At 38.8% G+C, this 27,903-nt stretch overlaps 4 protein-coding genes and 2 non-coding genes across 13 annotated transcripts in view; 5 read left to right on the top strand and 1 right to left on the bottom strand.

Moving 5' to 3' along the window:
- Positions 1-27,903, bottom strand: part of LOC124882568 — a 76,180-nt gene that overhangs the window by 24,921 nt on the left and 23,356 nt on the right. The window lies entirely within an intron of this gene.
- Positions 69-16,458, top strand: tmem214 (transmembrane protein 214). The gene is made up of 17 exons (XM_047389005.1): positions 69-451; positions 5,918-6,111; positions 6,345-6,495; positions 6,600-6,734; positions 6,910-6,992; positions 7,115-7,220; positions 8,554-8,635; positions 8,854-8,955; positions 9,643-9,784; positions 10,274-10,365; positions 10,456-10,504; positions 10,615-10,722; positions 13,776-13,893; positions 13,980-14,076; positions 14,199-14,367; positions 14,471-14,622; positions 15,369-16,458. The coding sequence occupies exons 1-17, from the start codon at positions 316-318 to the stop codon at positions 15,496-15,498; spliced, it is 2,046 nt and encodes a 681-aa protein (XP_047244961.1). The 5' UTR covers positions 69-315; the 3' UTR covers positions 15,499-16,458.
- LOC124882564 lies at positions 16,645-20,596 on the top strand. Of its 3 annotated transcripts, XM_047389020.1 has the most exons (9): positions 16,645-16,916; positions 17,356-17,511; positions 17,676-17,762; positions 18,404-18,475; positions 18,549-18,635; positions 18,716-18,790; positions 18,895-19,083; positions 19,168-19,302; positions 19,389-20,593. In XM_047389020.1, exons 2-9 carry the CDS (start codon positions 17,359-17,361, stop codon positions 20,463-20,465), a joined length of 1,875 nt encoding a protein of 624 aa, XP_047244976.1. In that variant the 5' UTR covers positions 16,645-16,916; positions 17,356-17,358; the 3' UTR covers positions 20,466-20,593. The 3 variants fall into 3 exon arrangements, with proteins under 3 accessions (XP_047244976.1, XP_047244973.1, XP_047244975.1); XM_047389017.1 differs by lacking the exon at positions 16,645-16,916 and having other exon boundaries at positions 17,290-17,511; positions 19,389-20,596; XM_047389019.1 differs by lacking the exon at positions 16,645-16,916 and having other exon boundaries at positions 17,290-17,511; positions 18,895-19,074; positions 19,389-20,591.
- LOC124882562 lies at positions 21,689-25,814 on the top strand. Of its 5 annotated transcripts, XM_047389016.1 has the most exons (10): positions 21,692-22,203; positions 22,643-22,798; positions 22,963-23,049; positions 23,178-23,210; positions 23,691-23,762; positions 23,836-23,922; positions 24,003-24,077; positions 24,182-24,370; positions 24,455-24,589; positions 24,676-25,813. In XM_047389016.1, exons 5-10 carry the CDS (start codon positions 23,760-23,762, stop codon positions 25,750-25,752), a joined length of 1,566 nt encoding a protein of 521 aa, XP_047244972.1. In that variant the 5' UTR covers positions 21,692-22,203; positions 22,643-22,798; positions 22,963-23,049; positions 23,178-23,210; positions 23,691-23,759; the 3' UTR covers positions 25,753-25,813. The 5 variants fall into 5 exon arrangements, with proteins under 5 accessions (XP_047244970.1, XP_047244968.1, XP_047244969.1 ...); XM_047389014.1 differs by lacking the exon at positions 23,178-23,210 and having other exon boundaries at positions 21,689-22,203; positions 24,676-25,814; XM_047389015.1 differs by having other exon boundaries at positions 23,691-23,922; positions 24,676-25,814.
- Positions 27,211-27,298, top strand: trnay-gua. Its single transcript is given in 2 exon segments — positions 27,211-27,247; positions 27,263-27,298. It is a non-coding gene; the product is annotated as a tRNA-Tyr (tRNA).
- Positions 27,732-27,804, top strand: trnaa-agc. Its single transcript has one exon. It is a non-coding gene; the product is annotated as a tRNA-Ala (tRNA).

The following is a 27,903-nucleotide window of genomic DNA, read 5'->3' as shown; positions in this document are numbered from 1 at the left end:
TTTGAAAACGAAATGAACTTTTGTGGCTTCTCAGATATTCACACACACTTTTCTGAACTAAACTGCTGTTTTCATGTTAATTAATTCATTTCTATTTTTTGCGTGCATTTGGACTGTTTGAACGTCCTCCGCTGACATGAAAGCTAACGGTTCAAACGCAACACTCCCTGACGTCAGGCCGACAAAGAGACGTGGCAGAGCCGTTGATCAGAACCGCTGACGGAGCGTCCCGTCCTACAAACGGCAGCAACAAGGAGAAAGAACGTAAGTCACGGTACCTCTCGAACTAATAACTGGCCCATCTGGACTGGAAACATGGCCTCTAACAACGGCTCGGCCGGGAAGTGGGAGGTAGTGAAGAAAGGGAAGAAAAGTAACCCAGGAGGAGGAAAGTCCGGCGGCGGAAACGGGGGAAGGAAAGCCCTCGGAGAGTCTAACCAACCGTCCAGACGTAAGTGAACAAGGCCTGGTCCTGATAGCTAGTTGCTGTCCCTGTAGGCTTTTCCATTACTAATACAAAAAATAAAATAAAATCAGGGGGATGTTATCTGCGAATATTTTATTTAAAATAAAAATGTTCACAGTCCTTCCTGGCGGAGATGTTCTCGGAGTATGTCTCACAGCTGTCAACCGATCGGTTAAGCTAACTGTAACAGCTAGCCTACATTCCTGGTTTCCTCCCTTTTAATAATGTTCTGTTGTTAGTTTTTCCCTGTCACGTTTACAATATATTATCTAAATATGTCTACAGACGCGAAAATTACAAATTGCCCACAATCTGATGTGTCGGTGTTGAGTTTCCTTGAAGGAAGCTAATCAGATAGCTTTTGCAGTTAGCCTTCTAGCAGCTTTTCCTTTTGCATCAGAAAAGTCCTCATGTCTCAAAGATGTGGATCATTTTTGACTTTCCTGCGTTTTAATCCCAAAAGTGCTTTGTTATATTTAGTTTTCAAAGTTAAACATTGGGCAGCATGTTTTTATTTCTAGCCAACTGTTGCAACTATTCTGGCTGACCATTAAGGGCAGTTTAAATCCTGATTTCTCGTTGTTTTTTTATTAAAAGTGAAATGTTTTACTAATGTTAATGTTCACATAACACATTAGAATACACAGTATTTAAAAATAAGTGAATTTTACAAACATAAATTAGATCTGTAACTTATTTTGATCGTCTTCATTGGGAGCAAAGAACAGGTCGCATTCTTTGCATATTTTACTAAAATAAAATAGGCTTTTATCAGGCAATGTCTTGCTTGTGTAACCAGTCCGATAAAAAAGATCAATCCTGTTCAACACCTAAATATATTAGTGATTTTTGAAACTTTGGCAAAAACATGTCCCACTTTCAAAAAGCTAATTTCTTTTTTGGAAAATTGTGAACATTTTCATGAATAAAAATAATCAAGGTAATAATTGGGGGTCCTTTGCATATATGTTAGGTTATTTTATAGGATTATTTTAAATTTGAATTAATTTTATGATTATATGCTGGCCCATTGCCTACAAAATCAGTTTTCCTTGGATAGGAGATAACCATTTCAACTTGATTAAAAAAGAAAAAGTAATAATTAAATTTAATAATACCCTTACCACATGAAAGAGGATATTATAATATGAATTAACATCTACCAACTGTGAGTTTTGAACAATATTTACTATTATTTTGTGGTTGTTAAAAATGTGTCCCACCATTGTCAGATATTTATAAAAAAAACAACAATAAAATCAGGCAAATACAAGGTCAGCTAAATTCCTGAGGATCCCACTTTAAAACCTTCAGCTCTACCGAATGCTTCAAGATCCTGTTAGTTTGCAATTTTTTCTTAAATTTGTTTGTATTTTTGCACAATGCAGCTGTCACAGCCATAACATGTCAATACCATCTATTTGTATATAGAAAAATTACATTAGATTATGACATAACCGGACATAGCTAGCAATAGAGGGGAAACAAGACGGTTAATGTGAACAACTCATGCATATCATGACTAAGAGTAGGTTTCTGTCACCTCCGTCAGGGTATTTGTCTGACAGTGGAGACGTACAGTCTGAAGGTCGGACCGAAACTTTTAATGAAGGCTAAAATATAATTGATGATCACAGTAAATACCAATATGACCTGTAATGTTACTAGAGAAGAAGAAGAAGAATCAGGGAATATAAGCTGAGAGAGAAAATACACAGTGACGCAGAGTTAAAGGAGGAATACCTCAGAACGGAATGGCAACGATGGAGGAAGAGGGTGACACAAAGGCAGCTAAAATCTATCAATGACTTGAGAGAAAGAAAAGTCAGAGAAAGGCTTAGAAACATAGACAACATGTGTCAAGAGAACGTAAGAGAAAGGGCTCAGATCACCCAGAAACTCCCCCAGACAGTCCAGTGGATCAGGCCGTACACGAGTCAGCTGGAAGTAGGCAGGCAATAGCAGGAGAAAGGGAACGACAGAAGACAAGAGCAAGATATTCTGGAGAGATAAAAGCCACTTCAAGAGGTACCAAATGGTTGTTAAGCCAGAAGATATTGACTTGAGCGGTATAAGTTATTGAATTGTGTGTTGTAAAGAACCCACTGTCACCACCATCAACGGGAGTTTTATTAGTTTAACTGAATACGCTTTCAATATGTTTCTTCACTGCTGTTGAGTTATGGTCTCTTTTAATACAAAAAATATGTTTGTTAAATACATTTTATATTTAGGACTAAAGTAAATGCTGTATGATGTTAGATCTTTTAAAGGAGTAAAAGTATTAAAACATGAATATTCAACAGTTACACCAGTACATTGCTGAACAGCCAAGACCTTTGTGTCTAATATCATACCTTCAGATTCTGTAATTTTAACAAATTATTTATTAAAAAAATTAAAACCTGTTTTGTCCAAATTCCCAAGAATCAGTGAAAAATAAATGTATGTTTTCAAAGCAGTGCAAAGCTAATGCTATAATGTTTTTTTAAGTAATGGGATTTTCAGATCAAAATTAGCATGAGGCTCTCCCTGGTGGTACAGTATATTAAATGAAAACATTTATTTGTGTTATTGTACCTGGTCCCTATTGCTGCGCAGGATGAGGCAATGCCGTAATGCTGTTGAAAGTAGCGATGAGCAAAATAACACATTTATCTCAACACTGCTTCTTCATTTCCACCATCACAATGTACCAGACACTGTCCCTAAACTGAACCATCTCACTCACAAAGATCTGGGTCAGCTTTGGGCCTTTTTTTGGTTCTGATCAGAGGACTCCATGGCCAAGCTCCTAAATACATCCAGACTTATTGGAGCCTTACTATCGGCCTTTGAGGTCATCTGACCTGAGGTTGTTGGTGTTACTCCGGACTCACTTGAAAACTCATGGAGATCTGGCTTTTCAGGCTGTGGCTCCGAGGCTCTGGAACCTGCTCCCACTGTCTCAAATATAATCGTCAACTAATTTAGTTATCAAATAATCATTAACTGGAGTATACATTGGAACTTGCCATTTGCTGGAAGAACAACCCACTCTGAGCAGTAATTAGACCAGCACTGTACAAAAATATCAAAAAAATCCTTTGTATGTAAATATTCTTTATCCAAATCTCCTCAAGTGGCCTAACTTTATTAAGCACCTTTTGCTTGCAATTATTAATCGATTAATTGAAAAAATAGTCAACAGATTAATTGATTATCAAAATAATCATTGGTTGCAGCCCTAAAATGTATGTAGGCCAATGTAATTTGGTTTTTGGTGGAGATTGTGATGGAGGAGAAAGAAGAGAGTTAATAAAATGTGGGTTAATCTTAATCTCTGTTGTCATCATTCAGCACTAGTTCTTTTTTTCTGATATCGTGCTGCTCTAATAATAAGCACAGGTTTGTAGTTCAAACCAAAATAATCAGTTAAGGAAACCGTTTTTTTACTAAGCTTTCTTGGCCACTTCCTTCTTTCTTTTTATTTTTGTTAGCGGAGATCTGGACGTACCCCACTGCTGAAATGATATCCTGCAGGGTGCACCTAGATACATGGTGCAAGCAGATGCTCTCAGATTTTAAAGTCAATCTAAAGATATGACTAACATGATCTTGACCTTGTGATTTGTTTATACTCCACTTTTATCACTGAGTCATTCCAGCCAAAGTCCGTTTGTTCAGTAAACAAGATCAGTCCTCTGTTAGTAAGGAGGCTCTGTTAAGGTCTGATCATCTAATCATGTTGTATAACAAAGTTTTATCCACTTCGTTTATTTGTGATCTGCTCCTAATGAAAAGAATTTGAAATCTAAAACCTGCCACAATCTAATCCTAGCAGACAAATTGATATTCTACCTTCAGTAAATGTGTTGTGAAACAGTTTGTGTTAAATAAAAGACTCACTCACCCTCAAAAGCTTTTTGTAGACCTTTGCAGAGAGCCGAGTGTTGAGATGAAAAGATTTCTTACTGCATTTAAAGCTAGATTTCACCAACGTGTTACTAGAGAAGAGGGTTGAAACTCCATACCGATGCTAAGAAAAAACTCGATACTGTTTTTAATTCCGCTGCAACATTTTTTCAAGGCACAGGGTTCTTACTAGTTTGAATAAAATATACTTAATTACAATATGACAATGCTTTAACTTAATCATGTTAAGTAGGCAACAATTTGGTTATCCTTTAGAAAAAATATAGTATTTAAAAGTGTAATTACCCTGTTTTGCAAAACAGAAGACAACATAACACTTAGTATAAATGTTATTATCCTGTTATGGAAGTATCTTTGATTCAGTGGTCTAATTCTTTTTAATAATTGCTAATAAGTATTACTACTGTGGGTCAAATAAAGGATCATTGTAACTTAAAATAAGTAGTGTTTTAAAACAAACATGGATCTGGTCCATGCAAACACTCTATTCAATTTGTGTCTTTCTGCTAATTTTGCAGGATATTTTCTTTAGTGATCAACTACAGCATCCTACTTTTTTCTGCTGTAATTGTCAGCTTCAGTCTGGCTCCACCATAAACTGTGTTATCATTAGCCTCCACTGCTTTTACAACCAAACAGAGGAGTAATGGAGGGAGGCGCACTGGTTTGTTGGTTGGTTTGGTAGAAAGGAGCGTTGCTTGGTTCGGACTCTCATCTCGACGTCTCAGGCCCACAGAACACCGTCATCGGGCTGTCGGTGTCCATGAAGCTAATATTTAAACAGATAGCGTTGGCTTATGTCGTCCTGGAGGTTTACATATTAGTGATTAGCGTGTGTATTTTCAACAAAGTTTAGACCATTACCATCGCTGATTTCCGGAAGGCTGCCAATATTTCCAAATCCAATATGCTCAAGAAAGCTCAAAAGGATAAACAGCAACATTGCTATGATACATTCAGCCTTCATGTTATCTGTTGAAATTGGCTCTGGGTCATTTCGACTAAATCTCCTGAGGGCAGGTATGAATTCGGCCACCTGTGGCTATCATCTCCTTTTCATCCTAAAAAAGGGTCCAAAATTACAAGAGCTGCAGAAATGTGAAATGCAGAGAAGGAGCAAAACAACTAGCTCTCTGTTGTAACGGCCTGAATAAAAAGCTTCTGCAGATTAATTCTGTCAATGCGTGTAAATGTTGATTCTGCTAATAGTAGAGTACAACATGGTATAAACTAGTCTCAATAGGTCACACATAGGACGACTTCAATACATTTATTTTGGAAAGTTCTTATGTGAAAGTTTCATAAATGTTCTTGTAGAAGCCAACAGCCTATTACGCAACCATGAAGGGAGGGCGGATGGGAGGAATAACAGGACTGTCGGGGAAAAGCCATAATCAGTGATTTGATTTTCTCCACAGTGTGAGAATAGACGAAAGTCTTCATTAAAGAGATACTCAAAAGGACATTCAAAGATTCTCAGAGAGGTGCTGCTTACATCTGCAGTTATATAATTATTGCTGACGTGTTTCTCCTCAGCACCCATGAAGATGTCGGAGACGCTGTTTGACGGTTTTGAGAAGGTGGGAAAGAAGCAGAACAAGGAGCAGGTTCCACCACCAGCTGAACCTCAGAACAAGAAGCCCTCATCAAATAAAGCCTCTAAGAAATCCCAGCCTAGCAATACAAACACACCTACAACTTACAGAAGCCTGGAAGAAGCCTTCAAAGCTGTAAGTAACGAAGTTTTCATCTGCTGATTTAAGAGCTTAAGAAAAATCTTATGCGTATTTACTTAGAATTTAACAGAATTCAGAACCCTTTTTAAACTAATTAACTGGACTTCAAAAAATGTCAAAATGTTTTTGAAGACATGCAGAAACAATGCTGCATTGAGATGTTTTCCACCACAGAGCATCACATGATGGCTTGTTTCTAAAAATACATGCTTGATCATTCATTTTAGCTGGATATCGGGGACCTGAAGCAGCAGTTGGCTTACAGTCAGTCCCTGTTCCCGGATAACCCATCAGTCTGGGTCAAAGACCTGGCAGGATACCTCAACCTGAAACTGACTGCACCAGACAATGAGCCCACACTCAGCAGCCATGCTCATGGTCAGCTAAATTTACACCTCTGCTTTCTGGATTCTCAATATGAGAGGTTATATTTTTCTGGATATTTAATTCGTTTATTATTCCTCCTTTCCTTTTTACCCCAGACTATCCATACTGCCTTATAGGAAAAGAGCTGAGGGGCGTTATCAAAGGCCTCATCGGACGTTGCAGCAATATTCTGCCTGATTTTTTCGACTATTGTGTGTCTACTATGCTCAGGGAGCTGGACAAACAGCCAGGTACATCTGAAGGCTTGCCAGTACTGGGAATGACTCAACATCCATCTCCTGTCCTTGTTGGCCTTTTTCAGTTCCTAAGGACTTTCATAGACATGTGATGGCTAAACGAGAAGATAACCTTTTATTAAAAATTTGGGGTAGTGGAAAAGACCCGCATTTTTTTTCTTGTTTTCAGGGGAACCTCTTCATGGATACAGAGTTTGCATTCAGGCAGTCTTACTGGACAAACCTAAAATAGCCACACAGAGGTTATCAGAGGTGGGTGTCACTTTGAGTTCAGCAGGTGCAGGATTTATTACTGCTGCTTTTTTGCTATTTGTAATGAAGTGGTAGTTTGTCTTTTGAATGTGTTGCTTTCTCTTCCCTTTCTTCCTCCCCAGTATTTGGAGTTATTGCGATCAGTTCAGAATCGTCCAGTGAAATGTTTGACCATCATGTGGGCTTTGGGTCAAGCTGGATTCTATGATCTCAGCCAGGGCCTAAGAGGTAAAAACTTTTAACCTAGGTTGTTAAATAGAAAGGTACACAAAAATAAGAATTGAAAAACTGTGGCGTACATATGCAGTCCGTAACGCCTAAATAAAATCCAGAACCAATTTTTTTTGAGAAGAAAATTAATTTGTAGTCATAAAACAAAGCTTTGAACATTTCAATTATCATCATATAATTTTATAATCATCACTGCAACCCTTCCAAGACATCGCCGACCACTTAGACTGACTGAATGGGCCAGGAGAGGATTAATTAAAGATACAACCAATTAACTCTGGAGGAGCTGCAAAGATCTGCAGCTCAAGTGGGAGAACCTATTGACAGGATAACTATCAATCATGCGAGAAGTCAGCGTTTGCTACACGCTATTTAGTGGATACTGCAAACATGTGGAAGAACTTGCTCTGCTCAAATGAGAGCAAAGTGAAACTTTTTGGCCCACATGCGAAATGCTGTGTGTGTGGCATTAATCAAACACTGCACATGACCCTGAACGCAGCATCATTTGCAACATCTAAATACATCTAAATCTAAAAATGGCTGCAGTTGAAATTGCAACAAAAGGGAAATTTACAAAATATTGACTCGGGGCGGCTAAATACATATTGCCACCACATTGTTTGTTAAAAACAGACAATAAAACATGAATTGTTTCCCTTTCATTTTGCAATTATGCCATACTTTGTGACGGTCTGTCACATAAAATCCAAATTCAATATTTTAAAGTCGTTACCTGAATAAAAGTTGAAAAGTTTAAGAAGTATGAGAGATTTTCAGTGCCCTGCACACGGCAGACATGTTGTGTAATGAATGACTTTGGGACCGCGTTGCTTTTCCCTCACTTTCCCAAGAAGATATGATTGCAGAAATATTGGGTTAAGGTTCACTGGAGTAGCGGTTCACGTCAGAGCAGGAACACATCTAGTGGCGGCCCAAATATTTTCCTGTTTTTCAGTGAGACTGAGGGTCTGCAGATTGTGGGCACACAAGAATGAGCATTCTTGGAATGTCTGGAAGGTCAAGGTCCTTTTCTCTCTGACGGAGAGGAAGAGGAAAGCCACATCTGTCTCTCAAACACACATAGCTTATTAATGTCCATGGTTTCTCCTATTGAGATGCAAAATATTTTATCATAACAAAATCACAGGATTGGCTTAAAAAAGTCAAAACTTTATTTGAAAGCAGGTGTTCTAAAGGAGTTTAACTGAATTTCTTTCTTCATGATAGTCAGCCATTTGTTCTTTATTAGGTTAAGAGCAAAAGGCTAAAGCCTCTGTTTTTGACCGTTCCTATAAAGCGAGTCATGTTTTTATGATTTGTTCTGCAGTGTGGCTGGGTATCATGCTTCCTGTGCTGGGGATAAAGTCCTTGTCAGCATACGCCATTGCCTATCTAGACAGACTTCTCCTGTAAGTTAGCCTTTTTTTTATTTAGTTTAACTAAAAACTCATTTACTATTCACTGTATCAGTTTTAGATTTTTCACATCTTTAGCTTGTTGTGTTTTTCCTCACTGGTAAGGTGAAGAAATGTGTATATTAAGAATATTAACATGTAAGCTACTGCATCATGGTCTCCTACTTTGGATATTTCGATTTCTTGGCATTGTTGGTCTTTTTTTTCCCCAGACTTCATACAAACCTGACAAAAGGATTTGGCATCATGGGTCCTAAAGAGTTCTTTCCTCTGCTTGACTTTGCCTTCATGCCTAAGAACGCCCTGTCACCGAGGTAAATACAAGCTAATGCAAACCTGTTAGGCTGGTCCTTAAAAGCTCTTTTATTTTCCTATGCATAATCTGACTCACAACAGGACCACAGTCATATTCAAAACATTTCAGGATGCGTTCCAATAAAGCTCGTTTGTCAGGTTAAAAGTAGCTTTAAATAACAACTTTTAACTGGGTGCTTACATACTTTTCATTAAGCCCTCTGTATTAAAAAGGTTTTTTCTAATGGTCTGATGTAATAATCTTAAATGTTGGGTTTTCATTAGGCTGGAAGCGGAAGGTCATCATATGTAACAGAAATAAAGGCTTGAAAACATCAGTCTGTGTGTAATTCATCTAAATAATGTGTTTCACTTAGTGAAATGAGTTACTGAAATTATTAAACTTTAACAATATTCAAATTTATTGAATATGACTGTATGGTGTGGAAATAAGTGGCTGAATGACAAAAACGTTACCCAAATTAAACCTAGTGAAATGTTGTCCGTTTTACATACTTTACTTTCCATCCACTTTTCCACCACACAAAACAGCTGACAGTCATTTGGCAAACATAAATTATTTATCATGTTTAATCTTTTGTGCAATGTTTTGTGCTTTGTGGGTTACTTAATGTTTTGACGTAACATAGCTAATGTTTTGTTTTCTGTTAAAAACAAAAGGTAATAAACCCCCAGTTTTACAACAGTTTGCAGGAGCAGCTGAGGTGTTTGTATCCTCGACTGAAAGTCCTCGCATTTGGAGCCAAACCAGAGAGCACGCTGCACACCTACCTGCCATCTTTCCTGTCCAGAGCCACGCCGCACTGTCCGGACGACATGAAGAGGGAGGTGAGGCCCCACATCTGTGCTGCTAAAAAGGAGCAGTTTTAAATGCTTACCAAAACAAAAATGAGTGGGGATATGAGAAAAGGTTTTCATGAGTATTTGGAGCTACTAATCCAAAGCTTCATTGTGTCAACTTTCCTAGATTTGTTTTTTGGTTTTGGCTGCAACTTTATATGCTGTCTGGAAAAGTACAAAATTTGATCATTTTGTGGGTCTGGATAAGTATGGAAAATTATTCTTTTCTGTTTATTTGTTTTCTATCCATCCATTCGTCCCTCAATTCATTAATTCATACCCCAATATTATACAAATAAGAATTGGAAAAATTCTGGACATCTGAGTCAGGAAAAGTATGGAATTTTGACATGAACTGTGTATATATGCTTTTATTTTCTAATTAATTTACAGTCATCCTAAAAACTCTGGTTTTGCTGCTCCGACTATTGAGCGCATTGAATGAAACACGTCTTTGTTTCATTTGGTTTCTTGCAGCTGCTCAGCAGCATGACAGAGTGTTTGTGTGTGGATGTGCAGAGCCTTGGAGTATGGAGACAGCTCTACACAAAGCATTTACCCCAGTCCAGGTGAATATAAAGGTTTTCTGAGACAAGATAAAACTGAATCTGTCTGTTAGGATTTGTCCTAGATTTAAACTTCCCTCTTTTCTTCTCAAGTCTGCTGTTGAACCATTTACTGAAGTCATGGAATGCTCTACCACCAAAGGTATGCTTTTTATACCATGATGTGGCATAAACCAAGCTGACCTTCCTGACAAAAACATTTCTACGTTTACATGTTAACAATTACTCTAAAATTCTGCTTTTAATGTCTAGTTGCGGAAAAACCTTGAAGAAACGATCCAGTCTTTTAGAGTGACCAACGAAGAAATGAAAGACACAAATGAATCTCAAGACCTCCAAGAGTGCAACAGCCTGTGCCAGGTGAGATGATACTATAAGCATTGTAGAGCACTGGTTTAGTTGTCCATAGGAGTTCAGTTGTATTTATACAAAAATAAAAAACACAAATGAGCGCGGCGCTGGCGCAGCAGTGGAGCTTGCAGCCCATATATAGAGAGGTTTTGTCCTTGGATGTGGCTGACCCCTGGTTCGAGTATCTGCATGAAGACCTGTGCTGCATTTCTTCCCCTCTTTTCACCCCCTTTTCTGTATGCCTACTTTAAAAAATGACAAAATAAAGGCTGCAAAAACAAATCTTTTTAGAAAATATAACAAAAAGCAAAAATGTGTGATGTTACCTAAATTTGTTACCACAGAAAATTATCAATTATCTCCACTTCTTTAAAATAATATTACATGAGCACGGCGCTGGTGGTGTAGGGGTTAAGCGCGCGGCCTTGTGCAGAGACTACAGTCCTCGATACGGCTGTCTTGGGTTTGAGTCCCGGACCCGGTGACCTTTCCCCAATGTCTCCCCCTCTCTTTACCCTCTTTCCTGTTTACCTACTGTCGCAAATTGGAAAAAAAAATAAAGGCTCTAGTACTGCAAAAAGTTATTTTAAAAAATGTATAATATTACACATGGATTATTGCAGTGCTATCTATACCAGAGGTCAAGTCAAGTTTATTTATATAGCGCTTTTCAGCAACAAGGCACTCAAAGCCCTGTACATGAGGAAAAACATTACAATGATACAGAAACACATAAAAACAAATCAAATGACATTAATAATCTTTGGGAGTTTACTGGTAAGAGCTGGTTCTGATCCAATCTTTCGAATAAAGGTAATTAGCTCATTAAGTCCTCTGTGATAAGGAATTCATCCTGTGCTAGAAGAAAAATTATCATTTTAATCCTTGAGGTTGCTGGTATGAGGCAGCTGTGGTCCCATCATTCAAACAGTAACAGTCACGGGCGCTCACTGAAGTCTAAGTAGAGAAGCTGGGTCACTGGTAGGTCCAAACTTTTTAAATACTAAAAATGTTTGGCTTTCACTGGTATGAAATTGTTTTAATACAATCCTTCTAAGAAATCTAAAAATCTTTGGTCACTGATGTAAAAACAGCTGTAGTCAAATTTTCAAATACTAATATTTGCTTTTGCTGGTAATCCTTCTGAGAAATCTGAAAATCTATGAACAGTAATAAAATCACACATTTAGGTAAAGTAAGATAGGAGGGAAAAATAATAATTTTTCAGACTCTATTCGGCTAAGAACAGAGTCTGAAACAGTACAAAAAAAGTTTCAGCAGGGGTAAGCAACATGCATAAGTAAAGATTCAGCAAGGGTACGGTGGAATCTGGAGGGTGTGAATATATATAAATCTGAGTGTTTGCAAGAATTAGACTGTCAACACTGATAGAACACACTGTCCTTGAGAAGAGAGGTGGAAGTTTTATCAATCGGCCGCATAGTCCTATCAGCACACAGCTGGTAGGGGAGCGCTGGGGTAGAGCGTGGTGTTTATATAACATCCAGGAGATATTCTGTGGATACCCAGTTAGCAGAAGTTGCCAAGGCCACATTGGGGCGCCAGTTTAGAAAAACAATAAATGTTGTGGTTCAGGCAGTTGTGAATTTCCAACTAACTTAAGGGTTTTACTGGTATGTCAGTCAGTCAGTCATTTTCTACCGCTGGTATGTCTCAATTGCAAATCCAAATAGCCAAATTTTGGTATTTTCCGGAGATCTCGAGCGTACAACTTCTCCAAGATTATATCCTTTAACCTCTGAGTCCAACCGCTGCCAGGCTGTGATTCTGTTCAAGAATCGTGTCCAGCTTGTGATTCTGCTCTCTTAACATTTCAGTCTGAGTGTTGATCGTTCTACAGACTCCATCTAACATCGCAGGAAGCTTTGGAAAGCTTTGAACAGCCGCCCACGTTTTAATCACTTGATAAGCCAGGTAACCACCAGCTCCAAAAAGCAGAAATCTTGTTATCAAAAGTCCAAATATGTACACATCTTCTATGTCCTCGACTGACATCGTAGTCAGGCACACAATCTTCCACTGCTGCCAAGAATCCATTGTGTTTCCACAGAAGAACGTCCCGTCCTGTCTGGACAAGAGGCTTCTCCTTTACCATGTCTTCCCGTTGAAAAAAAAAAAATATTTGATCAATTACGTTGAGAGTCCAGCTGACCAAATCCATAATTTAAAAGTTTGGAGGATATGCAAAGTGAGGCTCTGAGAAAAATACAGACAAAAAATAGAAGCAGGGATCAGCAGGGAGGGAGGGAGAGAAAATGCGTGTGTCTTCCACCGAGAGCAAGAGCTCTCAACCACAGGGCTCCAGATACAGCTCAAAATAGATAAATATATATATTAGTAATTTTGGCAGAATTGATAAGCCTGTGGGTTTCTGCTGCTGCGCTTCAGAAGTATTAAGAACAACACCCCCACCCCTCAGTCCAGTGAGTCATCTGGGAGAGCAGGTCTGGTAGTTTTTAAGTTCAATATTGTTTGCAATTTTACCTTTTTGCTGTTCAACTCCATACAAGTTAACCGTGACTATAAAAAGCTGATTTTAGTTGGGCTATCTGCTCCAGTAGCCATCCTGCAGTCAGCTGCCTAACAGATATACTGCTCTTAGCTTGCCAACTGTGGTTTTAAAACATTGTTCCCTTAATAATGGTGGCGCTCCTTTAGTTTCTGTGCCATGATTGTTCAGGTTCTTGCGACAGCAAAGATTTCCAATCAGCCAAGTTTTATTCTTCCTACAGCTAGAGAAAATTCCAGTTCCACTTGCATTTTTGCTGGTATTTCATCAAAATGACTTCAAACTGTAGTGACATTTATCGTCTATACCTGCTTATCCTTGAAGGGTGGCGGGGGAGCTGGTGCCTATCCCCAGCGGTCTTTGAGCTAGATGCAGGTCGCTAGTCCATCTCAGGGGAACTGTATTAACAGTATAACAGAAAACTTTAGCTTTTTTGGAGCACTAACCTTTTGAAACTTTGGTGTCCTTTGATGCCAGAAAACAACCCGGGCCAAGTCCTGCAGCAATAAAAACCAGTTGTTTTTTTTTCTAGAATCTTCAGATGAAGATGCGCGGCCATGGCTTCCCCTGGTCCAAACTGCTTATGGTTTTGCTTGTGTTTGCTGCCGGCTTCATTGCCCATGACATCAGGTCTCACGACTCAGTCGCAGGTCTGAATGAGCACCGAGTCTTCATTTTTATTTCAAACTTCACAGTTAGCATGAGGCCTGTTGCTATAACTGTTGTTGTGTTTCAGATTCCTCTACAGCCAAGTATCTCCGCAGCTCGGGAGTCACAGCTGTGTCTCAGCAGGCCTGGAGCAAAATAACGGTCTACACAAAGCAGGGCTTCAGGTCGGACCTCATGTTCATCATGTGCTGTATTCTTTTTTATTTTTTTATTTGGCCCATTTAGTTTGCATGGATCCAGTTTAAACTATGCTGTGTAAAATCATAATGTGTTGCTCTCTTTGCAGCTGGCTGGAGAAAAACACTCCTCATTATTACTCTGAGTGTGTGAGGGTGTTCGGGCCAGTCATGGAACAAGGTGTGGAGAAAACAAAAGCAGCAGCTGTTGTCCTTTCTGAAAACACATCACAGTTTATCCTATGGATCAAAGAAACAACACCGCTGGCCATAGAATGGGTTAGATAGTGAATGTTTTAAAAATCTCCATTAAACTTTATAAATTCAGTCATTTATGCTAAGGACTGCAGCTGACTGTATTGGACCTTTCTTTGTTTTTCAGGTTAACACCAACACTCCAGACAGTGTGTTCCAAATGTTGGCATATCTAAAAGAGCTTCTCATCTTCGTCCATCATAACTATGTCCTCCCAGCACTGATGTACATATCTGATCTTTTACTACAAGCGTGGACCGACCTGCAGGATTCCTGCAAGTCAGTACTCAAAGCAGCAGCTGCTTTTGACTACAAGTGTTTTTTTATTGGCTGCAGGATTACATAAACATTTGGTGTTTAAAATATGTCCCTGTGGCCTGTTCAGCCAGCTGTTAGTAACAAACGTGTTATTAGTTAAATAATGACATTGTGAAAATGTATGTACTACATTAAAACAGATTGGAAACTAGGAACATCATCCAGCTCTTGTACCTCTTGCTTTTAAATTTAAATTGACACCAACATACATGTAAACATTAACTATGCCTAATTCTTAATTATACTAATGCTTCCCATAAAGCACATTCTTAACAATATGTTTATTTTTTTAATGGAAACCGATAATAAATTGGAGAAAGAGATAAACTGATTATTGAAGCATTTTTAAATGCTTCAATTTGCAATAAACTACAGTATCTCTTCTTCAGGGGGAGTCCTGGTCAAGATGGCAGCAAAAACTAAAAACAGATTTATGTAAAATTATCATCAGAAAGGTTAAAAAATAAAAAGATGTTATGGAAAGGTTGCCTTGAAAGTAAAGCAAGCTTTGAGAAGTGATCTTGTTAGTTTTAAGGTTTCACATTTATCACAGGAACAGCCAGAGGACTTCAAGCGCTTCGAACCGCTCAATCAATAACGTTTTTCTGCTGAACTTGTCATACAAGGCATTCTCATTTTGTATTTTAACATTTCCACCTAATTCTGTTAGGTGTTACATGTTTTAACCCTCCTTTTTGTCCTTGCAGTGGGGAGGTATCAGTGTCGTGTCTTCGGGGACACGCCGTGTACTTCACAAACTCAACATGGCAGCTGCTCCAACACACAACCTCAGCCATCAAATCATGGGCTCAGGAGCTGCTGACGCGAGCAGGATAACACAACAGAATCGAACTGATTTTACCCATGCAATATAAACACTGTGTGCGGTTAGATGCTGTACACGCGCACACACACACACACACACACACTCTGGCCTAGCGTGAGGCTGCATTTCAGTGCATGGGGCTCCTCTGCACTGGTCAGATGGAAATCAACTCCTTCAAAGAGACTTTTCTGTCTTGTTTTCTTGCTCAATTTTGTAAATCAGTTTCCTGTTGTATGGATGTTTCTACCGATCTTTTTGTCACTGCTGGATGTGGAGGTCGCAGTTTTTCTCTCTCCTTTTTCTATTGCAAGTTCCAGCTGTTGCTTTACCCTCTTGGGAGATCAAATGTTATTTATAAGAAACAAATGCAGATTTGTAGATTTATACACCATTTTTATTTGAAGATAAATGTCTTCTATAGAAACTTGGTTAAAGGCAAGAAAAAAAGAACCCAAGGCACAGAAGATCGAATGACTTAAAGTTTTGAGGACCACTTCATCTCTGATGGTTTGTCTCAGCTTTCATCATTGGAAATGTGAACTATTCTAACATTTTGGTAGCCTCATAGCATAATTACAATATAGCAATTATGTTATGAGGCTATCAATTTGCAGGTTTATTTATTCCTTCAGTGGGCTTTAAGTGGATATTATAAACTAGCAGAAGAGACCCGCATCTGTCCAGAATAACAAATAATTGCTTTTTCTTTTACTCTGTTTTATATTGTTCTGTTTATGCGTTAGTTCCTCAATTTCTAGGCTAAGAGAAGGACTCTATAAATTCACTCTTGACATTTTTAATGTGTGCTTCAACGGGTTTATTGTCTTGGGATCATGATCGGTTCTGAAACAGTCAACATTTCAGTGCAATTTATTCACTAATGGTTCCTTGTGCAGCAGATTGTATGAATATGGCAGCAAACAGTCTTAATTTGTGATGAAAATCCTTTATAATAAAGACTTCGAACTGAATCTTGTTTCAAATTCATCTAAAACTTCTAAATCTTAAAGGCTGTTTCTGCAACACGAGAGGCGGATCTAGTTTTAAAAGTAATCAAATGCTTCATTGATCTATAATCAATTAAACGGCGTTTTTCGTCACCCGTGTTGTGTTTCAGTGCTGTGACTGAACGTTGGAAATTCGCATTCAACCCCTTCGATATATGGTGACCAATAGCCATTCGGATTCAATCTTTCACTCGCTAATCAGATGACCTGGTCAATAATTGAATAGCCTATCACCGAGACTGGTCAATATTTGGACGGCCAATCGCAGGGCGAAATCAATCTTTGTGTTAGCCAATCACTGGAACGCTTCGATCTTTTGGGCGGCCAATCGCTGGGGGGAGCAGAATCTTAAATGTCCCGCCTACCCGGTACCGGCAACTTGATGACCAGAGCTCATTGTTGGTGTTCTGTCGTCGGTTTGGGTAAGACTTTTGCATGCATTGTTGAATATTCTGTTATTTTTATTATATACGATATAATTAGCCTGTTTGTTGCCGCTAAAGTTGTCCGTAGTTGGCTAAAGCAGTCCAGTTGACAATCTGTCAGGTTCATATTAATGCAATCTAAAACAAATGTAATGCTTTACCATCTCAACAAATACAACTTAGCATGTGTTGCTACCATGTTTATCCAAGAGTAAAAATTAAATTATTTATTTTATAGGGAAACACCATAAAATCTAAAAGGATATGTGTTTATTTTTATTTTATTTCAGTGCTGATATCAAGCCCTGGCTGTTAGTATGAATAGGTGTTTTATATTGTGTTGCATACATGTCTTTGTAATCCACCCTTTTGGGTACTTGCTGTGATGAGTTTATGTAAATGCAATATGAATAAAATTGCTTATCTCTCATTACAGAAAATGTCTAAACAAAACTCCAAAAGCCACAAGGCTATGGATGATAACGAATGGTTCTCTAGACTGAGGTCTTTTGCTTCCACTGGTGTCTGGCCATCAGATGCAGGTAACCGACCTGCCCCAAGGCAACAGAAGTGGTACACTCTGTATCAGAAGGTATGTTAGAAAATAATCCAAAGAATACATTTTATTTTTAATCTAATTTACAAATGGTTGACATATTGTACATCACGCATGTATGAGCATAAAACGACAAATTATGTTTTAAGACCGACTGTATATTTAGACGTAGTCAAGTTCATCTTGTGCTCTGTTTACAGATAGAGAAGTGCCCACTACTGCTGAGAGGCCAGCGGACACTTTTCTCCCAGCCACAAGGGTGTTTGTGTGGGTTTCATCTTCCTAAGGTAAGCCAAATTTGGGCCTTTTTTTAACTACAGTTGATGCACTATGCATACAGTGTAAAGATGCATTTCTTTCTCATAATGCATTCTTGGACTTTTTGTTGTTTATTTCTGAGCTGCTCTGGCAACAGGTCTGTTCCACAGCAGAGGGAAAGGATTAGCAGGTAAAAGAAGGTCATAAGGTTTAAACTAACTTCATCACTAATATAATAAAAAACAAAACAAAAACCTCTTAATCGGTCACATCATTTGCATGAAATGGGTACTTATTGATTCTTCATTATGAATGAAGTGTGTGAGTGGTTGTTGGTGATTGGAGGGTCCATTGGCGCATGCCTTTGCAACCGTGTTTCTGTCACTCCACCTCTAAGGACAACTGTGGCTACATGCTTACAACCACCACTCAGTGAATGAATAAAATCCCTTCACCCTGGTGAAGCACTTTGGGATGTCTTGTGAAAAGCACTGTACAGATGAGATCCCCTTCCCTGCTTTCCTTAATTATAGTATTAACATAGTATTGAGCAGTAGTATTCTGCTTCCTTTAAATCACTGATGATTTTGGCTATTATCTCTCTCTTTCTCAAAGGTTTTGGGAATGCTCCTGTTTATATACATTGTTCTAAATATATGTTCTGCAACAGGTGCCTACAGCCTCATCTAGACCTACAAGCAGTGCAGCCCAATCAACTAGCAGTCAAAGTAGTTCCATAATGGTAGGTGAATGTTATTGCTTTATGTGAATGAGAATTCATAATGGCAATAACCTGTATTTGTGTCATATTTCAGCTCCAGACTGCTACTCCAGTCAAATACCCCACAGGTTACAGCACACCTGGAACTCTGGCAAAAAGGCCAAAACTCACCCTATCTTCAGTAAATATGATTGCTCCTGTTTTAAAGTCTGTTTTAGTCCTGTTTTGAGTCACAATTGTCATATTTATACCTTTCTAAAGTTTGAAAGGTCCAGATTTGGTGGCAGGCATGTGGAGAATGCAAAGCCAAATATAAATGTTGCACGAAAAACTCATGTGAGTACTGAAATATATTTATTATTATTATCATTATTATTACTATTCTAAATCCTAAGAAATTCCAATTTTATCAAAGTGTTCTTTTGACCTTGTATTTTCAGACGAATGCAACACGTGCTTGTACAAGTACAGCAGCCCATTCTTGTGCGGATCCAGTGCCAGCAGGTGGTTCGCTTCACAACATCTCTCCACCACAGCCTCAAAGTGCAGAGACCTTTTTTCTTGCTCCTCCATTACCGGCTCCCAAACGACAACGGCCAGTGGAAGAGCAGAGTTCAGGAGTAAATGCAGTTAAACATTTTTCTTTAATATTGTCTCTATGTTTGAATCATAATTTTATTCTACATTTGATTTGGCCTTTTCTCTGTCTGAAGAACCCATTCCAGCCTGAGAACACTGCTGTGGTCCAGTCCCCTCACCTGCCGGGGCTCCAGCCTGCGTCCTCCGCTGTGGTCCAGTCCACTGTTTCGTCGGGGTTACCTGGGCAAACTACATCTTCAGAGCAAGTTGTAAGTTAAATATCAGTGTGCTTTAAAAATTAAGGATGTTTCAGCTTTTTGAGATATTTAAAACTTAATGCAATATTTCTCCATAGGCCGTGGATGAACACAGTAGGGCAGGAATGGATCGTGTTGATGTGCTTGCGGAGTACTTGGTGGAACTACGAAAGGAAAAAGGCCTAACTCTTACCAACCAGCAGGCCAACACCATTGTGGGTCTTTGGCATAAATTGGAGCAAAATGATAAAGACCGGATTTTGTATGCTGCACGACATCAGGAACGACTGCTCACTGGTCGATTTAGGTCACCCAAAAAGAAGGCTGTTTATGCAGGAGTTGAAAGCACAAAAAGGTGTGTACTTGGTTCTTCTGGTTCTGCTGCTCAATGGCCAGATTGCAGCCGACTTATTGAAATGATCTTTATCAGGTTGTGCAACATTCATAGTAGCCCCAAAAAAATTGGACACCAAACTTTTTCTAGGTGGTCACAAATTCTAAATGATTACAAAAACATTCGACAGCTAATTTTGAACAATGGCATTATTATGAAAGACACAACCCTGCAACTTGTCACTGTAAACCAGACCACCTTAATACAGTGGCATAACAAAAGATTTAAAGCACAAGATGTTGCCATTCTGATGCAAGGGCTGGTACTGCCTCAGGAACGGCCCATTGCCAGTGAACCACTGCTCCCAGTAAATGCTAGGCCCACTCAACTCACACCACACAAACATGAACACACTTACAACCTGCCACCTGACACCACTGGCCAGGCAAAAACAAAACTCACTATCAGAGACAGAGCTGAGCTGAAAACCATTCAGCCAAAACCCCCTGCATCTCACCCAACAGTTTTTTATATGCCACTCCACATGCCATCTACCACTGCAGCAGGCAACAATTTGCCACGGCTTCTGCTGCCACCCCCCACTACACCAAACATCATATGCCCACCATATTCTAAAACACCTACAGGCCTTACCCAAACCCAAGAGACAACCCAAAAAGAAAAGCGCAAATACACAAGGACAGTCACATCCAACAGATGCACTAAATGCGGTGAGCCACGCACCACAGAAACTGGCCATAGCCAATACAAAGGCAGGATTTACTGCCCAAACAGGGAGACACTGACCAAAGAGCAGTGGCTCAGAAGAATGAGAAAATAAGGGAGTACAATTGGGTACTTTTTCACACTAATTTTATTGTGTGTGTGTGTGTATATATGTTCATTTAAATATATGATGTTAGTGTGTGTATATATGTTCATTTATATATACGATGTTAATGTGTGTATATATGTTCATTTAAATATATGATGTTAGTGTGTGTATATATGTTCATTTATATAAAGGATGTGTGTATGTGTATATATGTTCATTTATATATACAATGTTAATGTGTGTATACATGTTCATTTATATAAAGGATGTGTGTGTGTGTATACATATTCATTTATATAAAGGATGTGTGTGTGTGTATACATAACACGTTTTTAAATAAATAATAACAAATGAAAATTACTCAGCTTATTGACCTCTTTGTTTAGATATTTGCTGATAGTGACTGTAATGTGCTCTAGCATGCTTATGTGAAGGTAACCATATTAAAGGGAAAACAACTATATATTCAGTAGGTCCATACATGCTAATAGGTTGCAGTATACTCTACATCATGAATAAATTGAGATATCCATGTGCAATAAATGCACATTCATTGGGGCCCATTACACCTTGAAAGTCTTGTACTTCAAACTAATGAAGTGTCAACAACCTTAAGTAGACTGGTCATAAAACTTAGAACAAAGGGTTTATCTGAAGGTCATGCACCTGCTGTTCTGGTGTCAAAACTACTTTGACAACTTAAATTAACCTGGCATAAGATTTACTGTGCTTTATGCTCAAATTTCCCATTTGATAATACTGGGTCCTCAATGCAGAATTTTTTATAAAGCTAAGATCCTTGTGCCCAAGTGGGCTTTAGTTACTCTTTTTGATATACACGCAAGAGTTAATGTTATTTACAGAACAATCTGTCTCCTGCCAGGTTAACTAATTGAGTGTAAAATAGAAATCACATTTAGATTACATTGTTTTAGCAGTTTACAGCTCTATGATAGCACTTATGAAGCACTAAATTGTAGCTTAAAATACTTTAAAACGGTCTACAATGCACAATAAGCAACCATATTATGCTTTATTTGTGGCCAAAAAAGTTAACAAAAAAAAGGTGCTTTAGAACGCAAGTCCTTTTGGTGGGATCGAACCCGGCTCTCTCCCCCCCCCCCCCCTTCTCCCCCTCCCCCTCCCCCCCCCCCCCCCCCCTTCTCCCCCTCACATCTTCCCCATCTTATACAGACGATTGTTCCCCAGCTTCAATCGTATGAATATGGCAGCAAACAGTCTTAATTTGTGATGAAAATCCTTTATAATAAAGACTTCGAACTGAATCTTGTTTCAAATTCATCTAAAACTTCTAAATCTTAAAGGCTGTTTCTGCAACACGAGAGGCGGATCTAGTTTTAAAAGTAATCAAATGCTTCATTGATCTATAATCAATTAAACGGCGTTTTTCGTCACCCGTGTTGTGTTTCAGTGCTGTGACTGAACGTTGGAAATTCGCATTCAACCCCTTCGATATATGGTGACCAATAGCCATTCGGATTCAATCTTTCACTCGCTAATCAGATGACCTGGTCAATAATTGAATAGCCTATCACCGAGACTGGTCAATATTTGGACGGCCAATCGCAGGGCGAAATCAATCTTTGTGTTAGCCAATCACTGGAACGCTTCGATCTTTTGGGCGGCCAATCGCTGGGGGGAGCAGAATCTTAAATGTCCCGCCTACCCGGTACCGGCAACTTGATGACCAGAGCTCATTGTTGGTGTTCTGTCGTCGGTTTGGGTAAGACTTTTGCATGCATTGTTGAATATTCTGTTATTTTTATTATATACGATATAATTAGCCTGTTTGTTGCCGCTAAAGTTGTCCGTAGTTGGCTAAAGCAGTCCAGTTGACAATCTGTCAGGTTCATATTAATGCAATCTAAAACAAATGTAATGCTTTACCATCTCAACAAATACAACTTAGCATGTGTTGCTACCATGTTTATCCAAGAGTAAAAATTAAATTATTTATTTTATAGGGAAACACCATAAAATCTAAAAGGATATGTGTTTATTTTTATTTTATTTCAGTGCTGATATCAAGCCCTGGCTGTTAGTATGAATAGGTGTTTTATATTGTGTTGCATACATGTCTTTGTAATCCACCCTTTTGGGTACTTGCTGTGATGAGTTTATGTAAATGCAATATGAATAAAATTGCTTATCTCTCATTACAGAAAATGTCTAAACAAAACTCCAAAAGCCACAAGGCTATGGATGATAACGAATGGTTCTCTAGACTGAGGTCTTTTGCTTCCACTGGTGTCTGGCCATCAGATGCAGGTAACCGACCTGCCCCAAGGCAACAGAAGTGGTACACTCTGTATCAGAAGGTATGTTAGAAAATAATCCAAAGAATACATTTTATTTTTAATCTAATTTACAAATGGTTGACATATTGTACATCACGCATGTATGAGCATAAAACGACAAATTATGTTTTAAGACCGACTGTATATTTAGACGTAGTCAAGTTCATCTTGTGCTCTGTTTACAGATAGAGAAGTGCCCACTACTGCTGAGAGGCCAGCGGACACTTTTCTCCCAGCCACAAGGGTGTTTGTGTGGGTTTCATCTTCCTAAGGTAAGCCAAATTTGGGCCTTTTTTTAACTACAGTTGATGCACTATGCATACAGTGTAAAGATGCATTTCTTTCTCATAATGCATTCTTGGACTTTTTGTTGTTTATTTCTGAGCTGCTCTGGCAACAGGTCTGTTCCACAGCAGAGGGAAAGGATTAGCAGGTAAAAGAAGGTCATAAGGTTTAAACTAACTTCATCACTAATATAATAAAAAACAAAACAAAAACCTCTTAATCGGTCACATCATTTGCATGAAATGGGTACTTATTGATTCTTCATTATGAATGAAGTGTGTGAGTGGTTGTTGGTGATTGGAGGGTCCATTGGCGCATGCCTTTGCAACCGTGTTTCTGTCACTCCACCTCTAAGGACAACTGTGGCTACATGCTTACAACCACCACTCAGTGAATGAATAAAATCCCTTCACCCTGGTGAAGCACTTTGGGATGTCTTGTGAAAAGCACTGTACAGATGAGATCCCCTTCCCTGCTTTCCTTAATTATAGTATTAACATAGTATTGAGCAGTAGTATTCTGCTTCCTTTAAATCACTGATGATTTTGGCTATTATCTCTCTCTTTCTCAAAGGTTTTGGGAATGCTCCTGTTTATATACATTGTTCTAAATATATGTTCTGCAACAGGTGCCTACAGCCTCATCTAGACCTACAAGCAGTGCAGCCCAATCAACTAACAGTCAAAGTAGTTCCATAATGGTAGGTGAATGTTATTGCTTTATGTGAATGAGAATTCATAATGGCAATAACCTGTATTTGTGTCATATTTCAGCTCCAGACTGCTACTCCAGTCAAATACCCCACAGGTTACAGCACACCTGGAACTCTGGCAAAAAGGCCAAAACTCACCCTTTCTTCAGTAAATATGATTGCTCCTGTTTTAAAGTCTGTTTTAGTCCTGTTTTGAGTCACAATTGTCATATTTATACCTTTCTAAAGTTTGAAAGGTCCAGATTTGGTGGCAGGCATGTGGAGAATGCAAAGCCAAATATAAATGTTGCACGAAAAACTCATGTGAGTACTGAAATATATTTATTATTATTATCATTATTATTACTATTCTAAATCCTAAGAAATTCCAATTTTATCAAAGTGTTCTTTTGACCTTGTATTTTCAGACGAATGCAACACGTGCTTGTACAAGTACAGCAGCCCATTCTTGTGCGGATCCAGTGCCAGCAGGTGGTTCGCTTCACAACATCTCTCCACCACAGCCTCAAAGTGCAGAGACCTTTTTTCTTGCTCCTCCATTACCGGCTCCCAAACGACAACGGCCAGTGGAAGAGCAGAGTTCAGGAGTAAATGCAGTTAAACATTTTTCTTTAATATTGTCTCTATGTTTGAATCATAATTTTATTCTACATTTGATTTGGCCTTTTCTCTGTCTGAAGAACCCATTCCAGCCTGAGAACACTGCTGTGGTCCAGTCCCCTCACCTGCCGGGGCTCCAGCCTGCGTCCTCCGCTGTGGTCCAGTCCACTGTTTCGTCGGGGTTACCTGGGCAAACTACATCTTCAGAGCAAGTTGTAAGTTAAATATCAGTGTGCTTTAAAAATTAAGGATGTTTCAGCTTTTTGAGATATTTAAAACTTAATGCAATATTTCTCCATAGGCCGTGGATGAACACAGTAGGGCAGGAATGGATCGTGTTGATGTGCTTGCGGAGTACTTGGTGGAACTACGAAAGGAAAAAGGCCTAACTCTTACCAACCAGCAGGCCAACACCATTGTGGGTCTTTGGCATAAATTGGAGCAAAATGATAAAGACCGGATTTTGTATGCTGCACGACATCAGGAACGACTGCTCACTGGTCGATTTAGGTCACCCAAAAAGAAGGCTGTTTATGCAGGAGTTGAAAGCACAAAAAGGTGTGTACTTGGTTCTTCTGGTTCTGCTGCTCAATGGCCAGATTGCAGCCGACTTATTGAAATGATCTTTATCAGGTTGTGCAACATTCATAGTAGCCCCAAAAAAATTGGACACCAAACTTTTTCTAGGTGGTCACAAATTCTAAATGATTACAAAAACATTCGACAGCTAATTTTGAACAATGGCATTATTATGAAAGACACAACCCTGCAACTTGTCACTGTAAACCAGACCACCTTAATACAGTGGCATAACAAAAGATTTAAAGCACAAGATGTTGCCATTCTGATGCAAGGGCTGGTACTGCCTCAGGAACGGCCCATTGCCAGTGAACCACTGCTCCCAGTAAATGCTAGGCCCACTCAACTCACACCACACAAACATGAACACACTTACAACCTGCCACCTGACACCACTGGCCAGGCAAAAACAAAACTCACTATCAGAGACAGAGCTGAGCTGAAAACCATTCAGCCAAAACCCCCTGCATCTCAGCCAACAGTTTTTTATATGCCACTCCACATGCCATCTACCACTGCAGCAGGCAACAATTTGCCACAGCTTCTGCTGCCACCCCCCACTACACCAAACATCATATGCCCACCATATTCTAAAACACCTACAGGCCTTACCCAAACCCAAGAGACAACCCAAAAAGAAAAGCGCAAATACACAAGGACAGTCACATCCAACAGATGCACTAAATGCGGTGAGCCACGCACCACAGAAACTGGCCATAGCCAATACAAAGGCAGGATTTACTGCCCAAACAGGGAGACACTGACCAAAGAGCAGTGGCTCAGAAGAATGAGAAAATAAGGGAGTACAATTGGGTACTTTTTCACACTAATTTTATTGTGTGTGTGTGTATATATGTTCATTTAAATATATGATGTTAGTGTGTGTATATATGTTCATTTATATATACGATGTTAATGTGTGTATATATGTTCATTTAAATATATGATGTTAGTGTGTGTATATATGTTCATTTATATAAAGGATGTGTGTATGTGTATATATGTTCATTTATATATACAATGTTAGTGTGTGTATATATGTTCATTTATATAAAGGATGTGTGTGTGTGTATACATATTCATTTATATAAAGGATGTGTGTGTGTGTATACATAACACGTTTTTAAATAAATAATAACAAATGAAAATTACTCAGCTTATTGACCTCTTTGTTTAGATATTTGCTGATAGTGACTGTAATGTGCTCTAGCATGCTTATGTGAAGGTAACCATATTAAAGGGAAAACAACTATATATTCAGTAGGTCCATACATGCTAATAGGTTGCAGTATACTCTACATCATGAATAAATTGAGATATCCATGTGCAATAAATGCACATTCATTGGGGCCCATTACACCTTGAAAGTCTTGTACTTCAAACTAATGAAGTGTCAACAACCTTAAGTAGACTGGTCATAAAACTTAGAACAAAGGGTTTATCTGAAGGTCATGCACCTGCTGTTCTGGTGTCAAAACTACTTTGACAACTTAAATTAACCTGGCATAAGATTTACTGTGCTTTATGCTCAAATTTCCCATTTGATAATACTGGGTCCTCAATGCAGAATTTTTTATAAAGCTAAGATCCTTGTGCCCAAGTGGGCTTTAGTTACTCTTTTTGATATACACGCAAGAGTTAATGTTATTTACAGAACAATCTGTCTCCTGCCAGGTTAACTAATTGAGTGTAAAATAGAAATCACATTTAGATTACATTGTTTTAGCAGTTTACAGCTCTATGATAGCACTTATGAAGCACTAAATTGTAGCTTAAAATACTTTAAAACGGTCTACAATGCACAATAAGCAACCATATTATGCTTTATTTGTGGCCAAAAAAGTTAACAAAAAAAAGGTGCTTTAGAACGCATGTCCTTTTGGTGGGATCGAACCCGGCTCTCTCCCCCCCCCCCCCCCCTTCTCCCCCTCCCCCTCCCCCCCCCCCCCCCTTCTCCCCCTCACATCTTCCCCATCTTATACAGACGATTGTTCCCCAGCTTCAATCGTATGAATATGGCAGCAAACAGTCTTAATTTGTGATGAAAATCCTTTATAATAAAGACTTCGAACTGAATCTTGTTTCAAATTCATCTAAAACTTCTAAATCTTAAAGGCTGTTTCTGCAACACGAGAGGCGGATCTAGTTTTAAAAGTAATCAAATGCTTCATTGATCTATAATCAATTAAACGGCGTTTTTCGCCACCCGTGTTGTGTTTCAGTGCTGTGACTGAACGTTGGAAATTCGTATTCAACCCCTTCGATAGCTCAGTTGGTAGAGCGGAGGACTGTAGGCGTTATTCATAGCAATCCTTAGGTCGCTGGTTCGAATCCGGCTCGAAGGAGGAAACACTTTTTTGTGTTTTTTTTTTTTTTTTTTTCGGAATGTCAACCAAAAAAAAACTCAAAACGTTTTAGTTGAATTAATGGATTATTTGTAGACAAATTTAAACATGCCTAAAATACTTATTTATTTATATATGTTTTTAAGTGTTGCGTACAGTGGATAGCGCATTTTTTATGCTGAAATGTCAGACACCATTTACCGACCTCATAAAAACGTGTGAAAATACACTTATTTTATTTTATTTATTCGTACAGTTTCAGCTCCACAGTTCGTTGTCCGAATGTATGCAGCCATGTCATTTTCCACAATTGTGTAACTCACCTTGCGGCAACAGTCATCATTTTAATATACATCTTCCAAAAATATAGAAAGCTTTCCGAGGGACGGTTTACACGAGGATCGTGACGTCACGGAAGCGAAACTTCTGGTACGGGGGATTAGCTCAAATGGTAGAGCGCTCGCTTAGCATGCGAGAGGTAGCGGGATCGATGCCCGCATCCTCCAAGTTGTTTTTAGACTTTCGTCAGTGAAACGATGACCATTTATAGCTTTTTGAACTGATGTGTGGCCTCAGACTGCAATGCCTTCTGCTTCTACATGTTT

The sequence above is a fragment of the Girardinichthys multiradiatus genome, chromosome 15 (assembly GCF_021462225.1).
Source record: "Girardinichthys multiradiatus isolate DD_20200921_A chromosome 15, DD_fGirMul_XY1, whole genome shotgun sequence".
NCBI classification, from domain to species: Eukaryota; Metazoa; Chordata; class Actinopteri; order Cyprinodontiformes; family Goodeidae; genus Girardinichthys; species Girardinichthys multiradiatus.
This window is presented reverse-complemented; position numbering and strand designations above follow the sequence as displayed.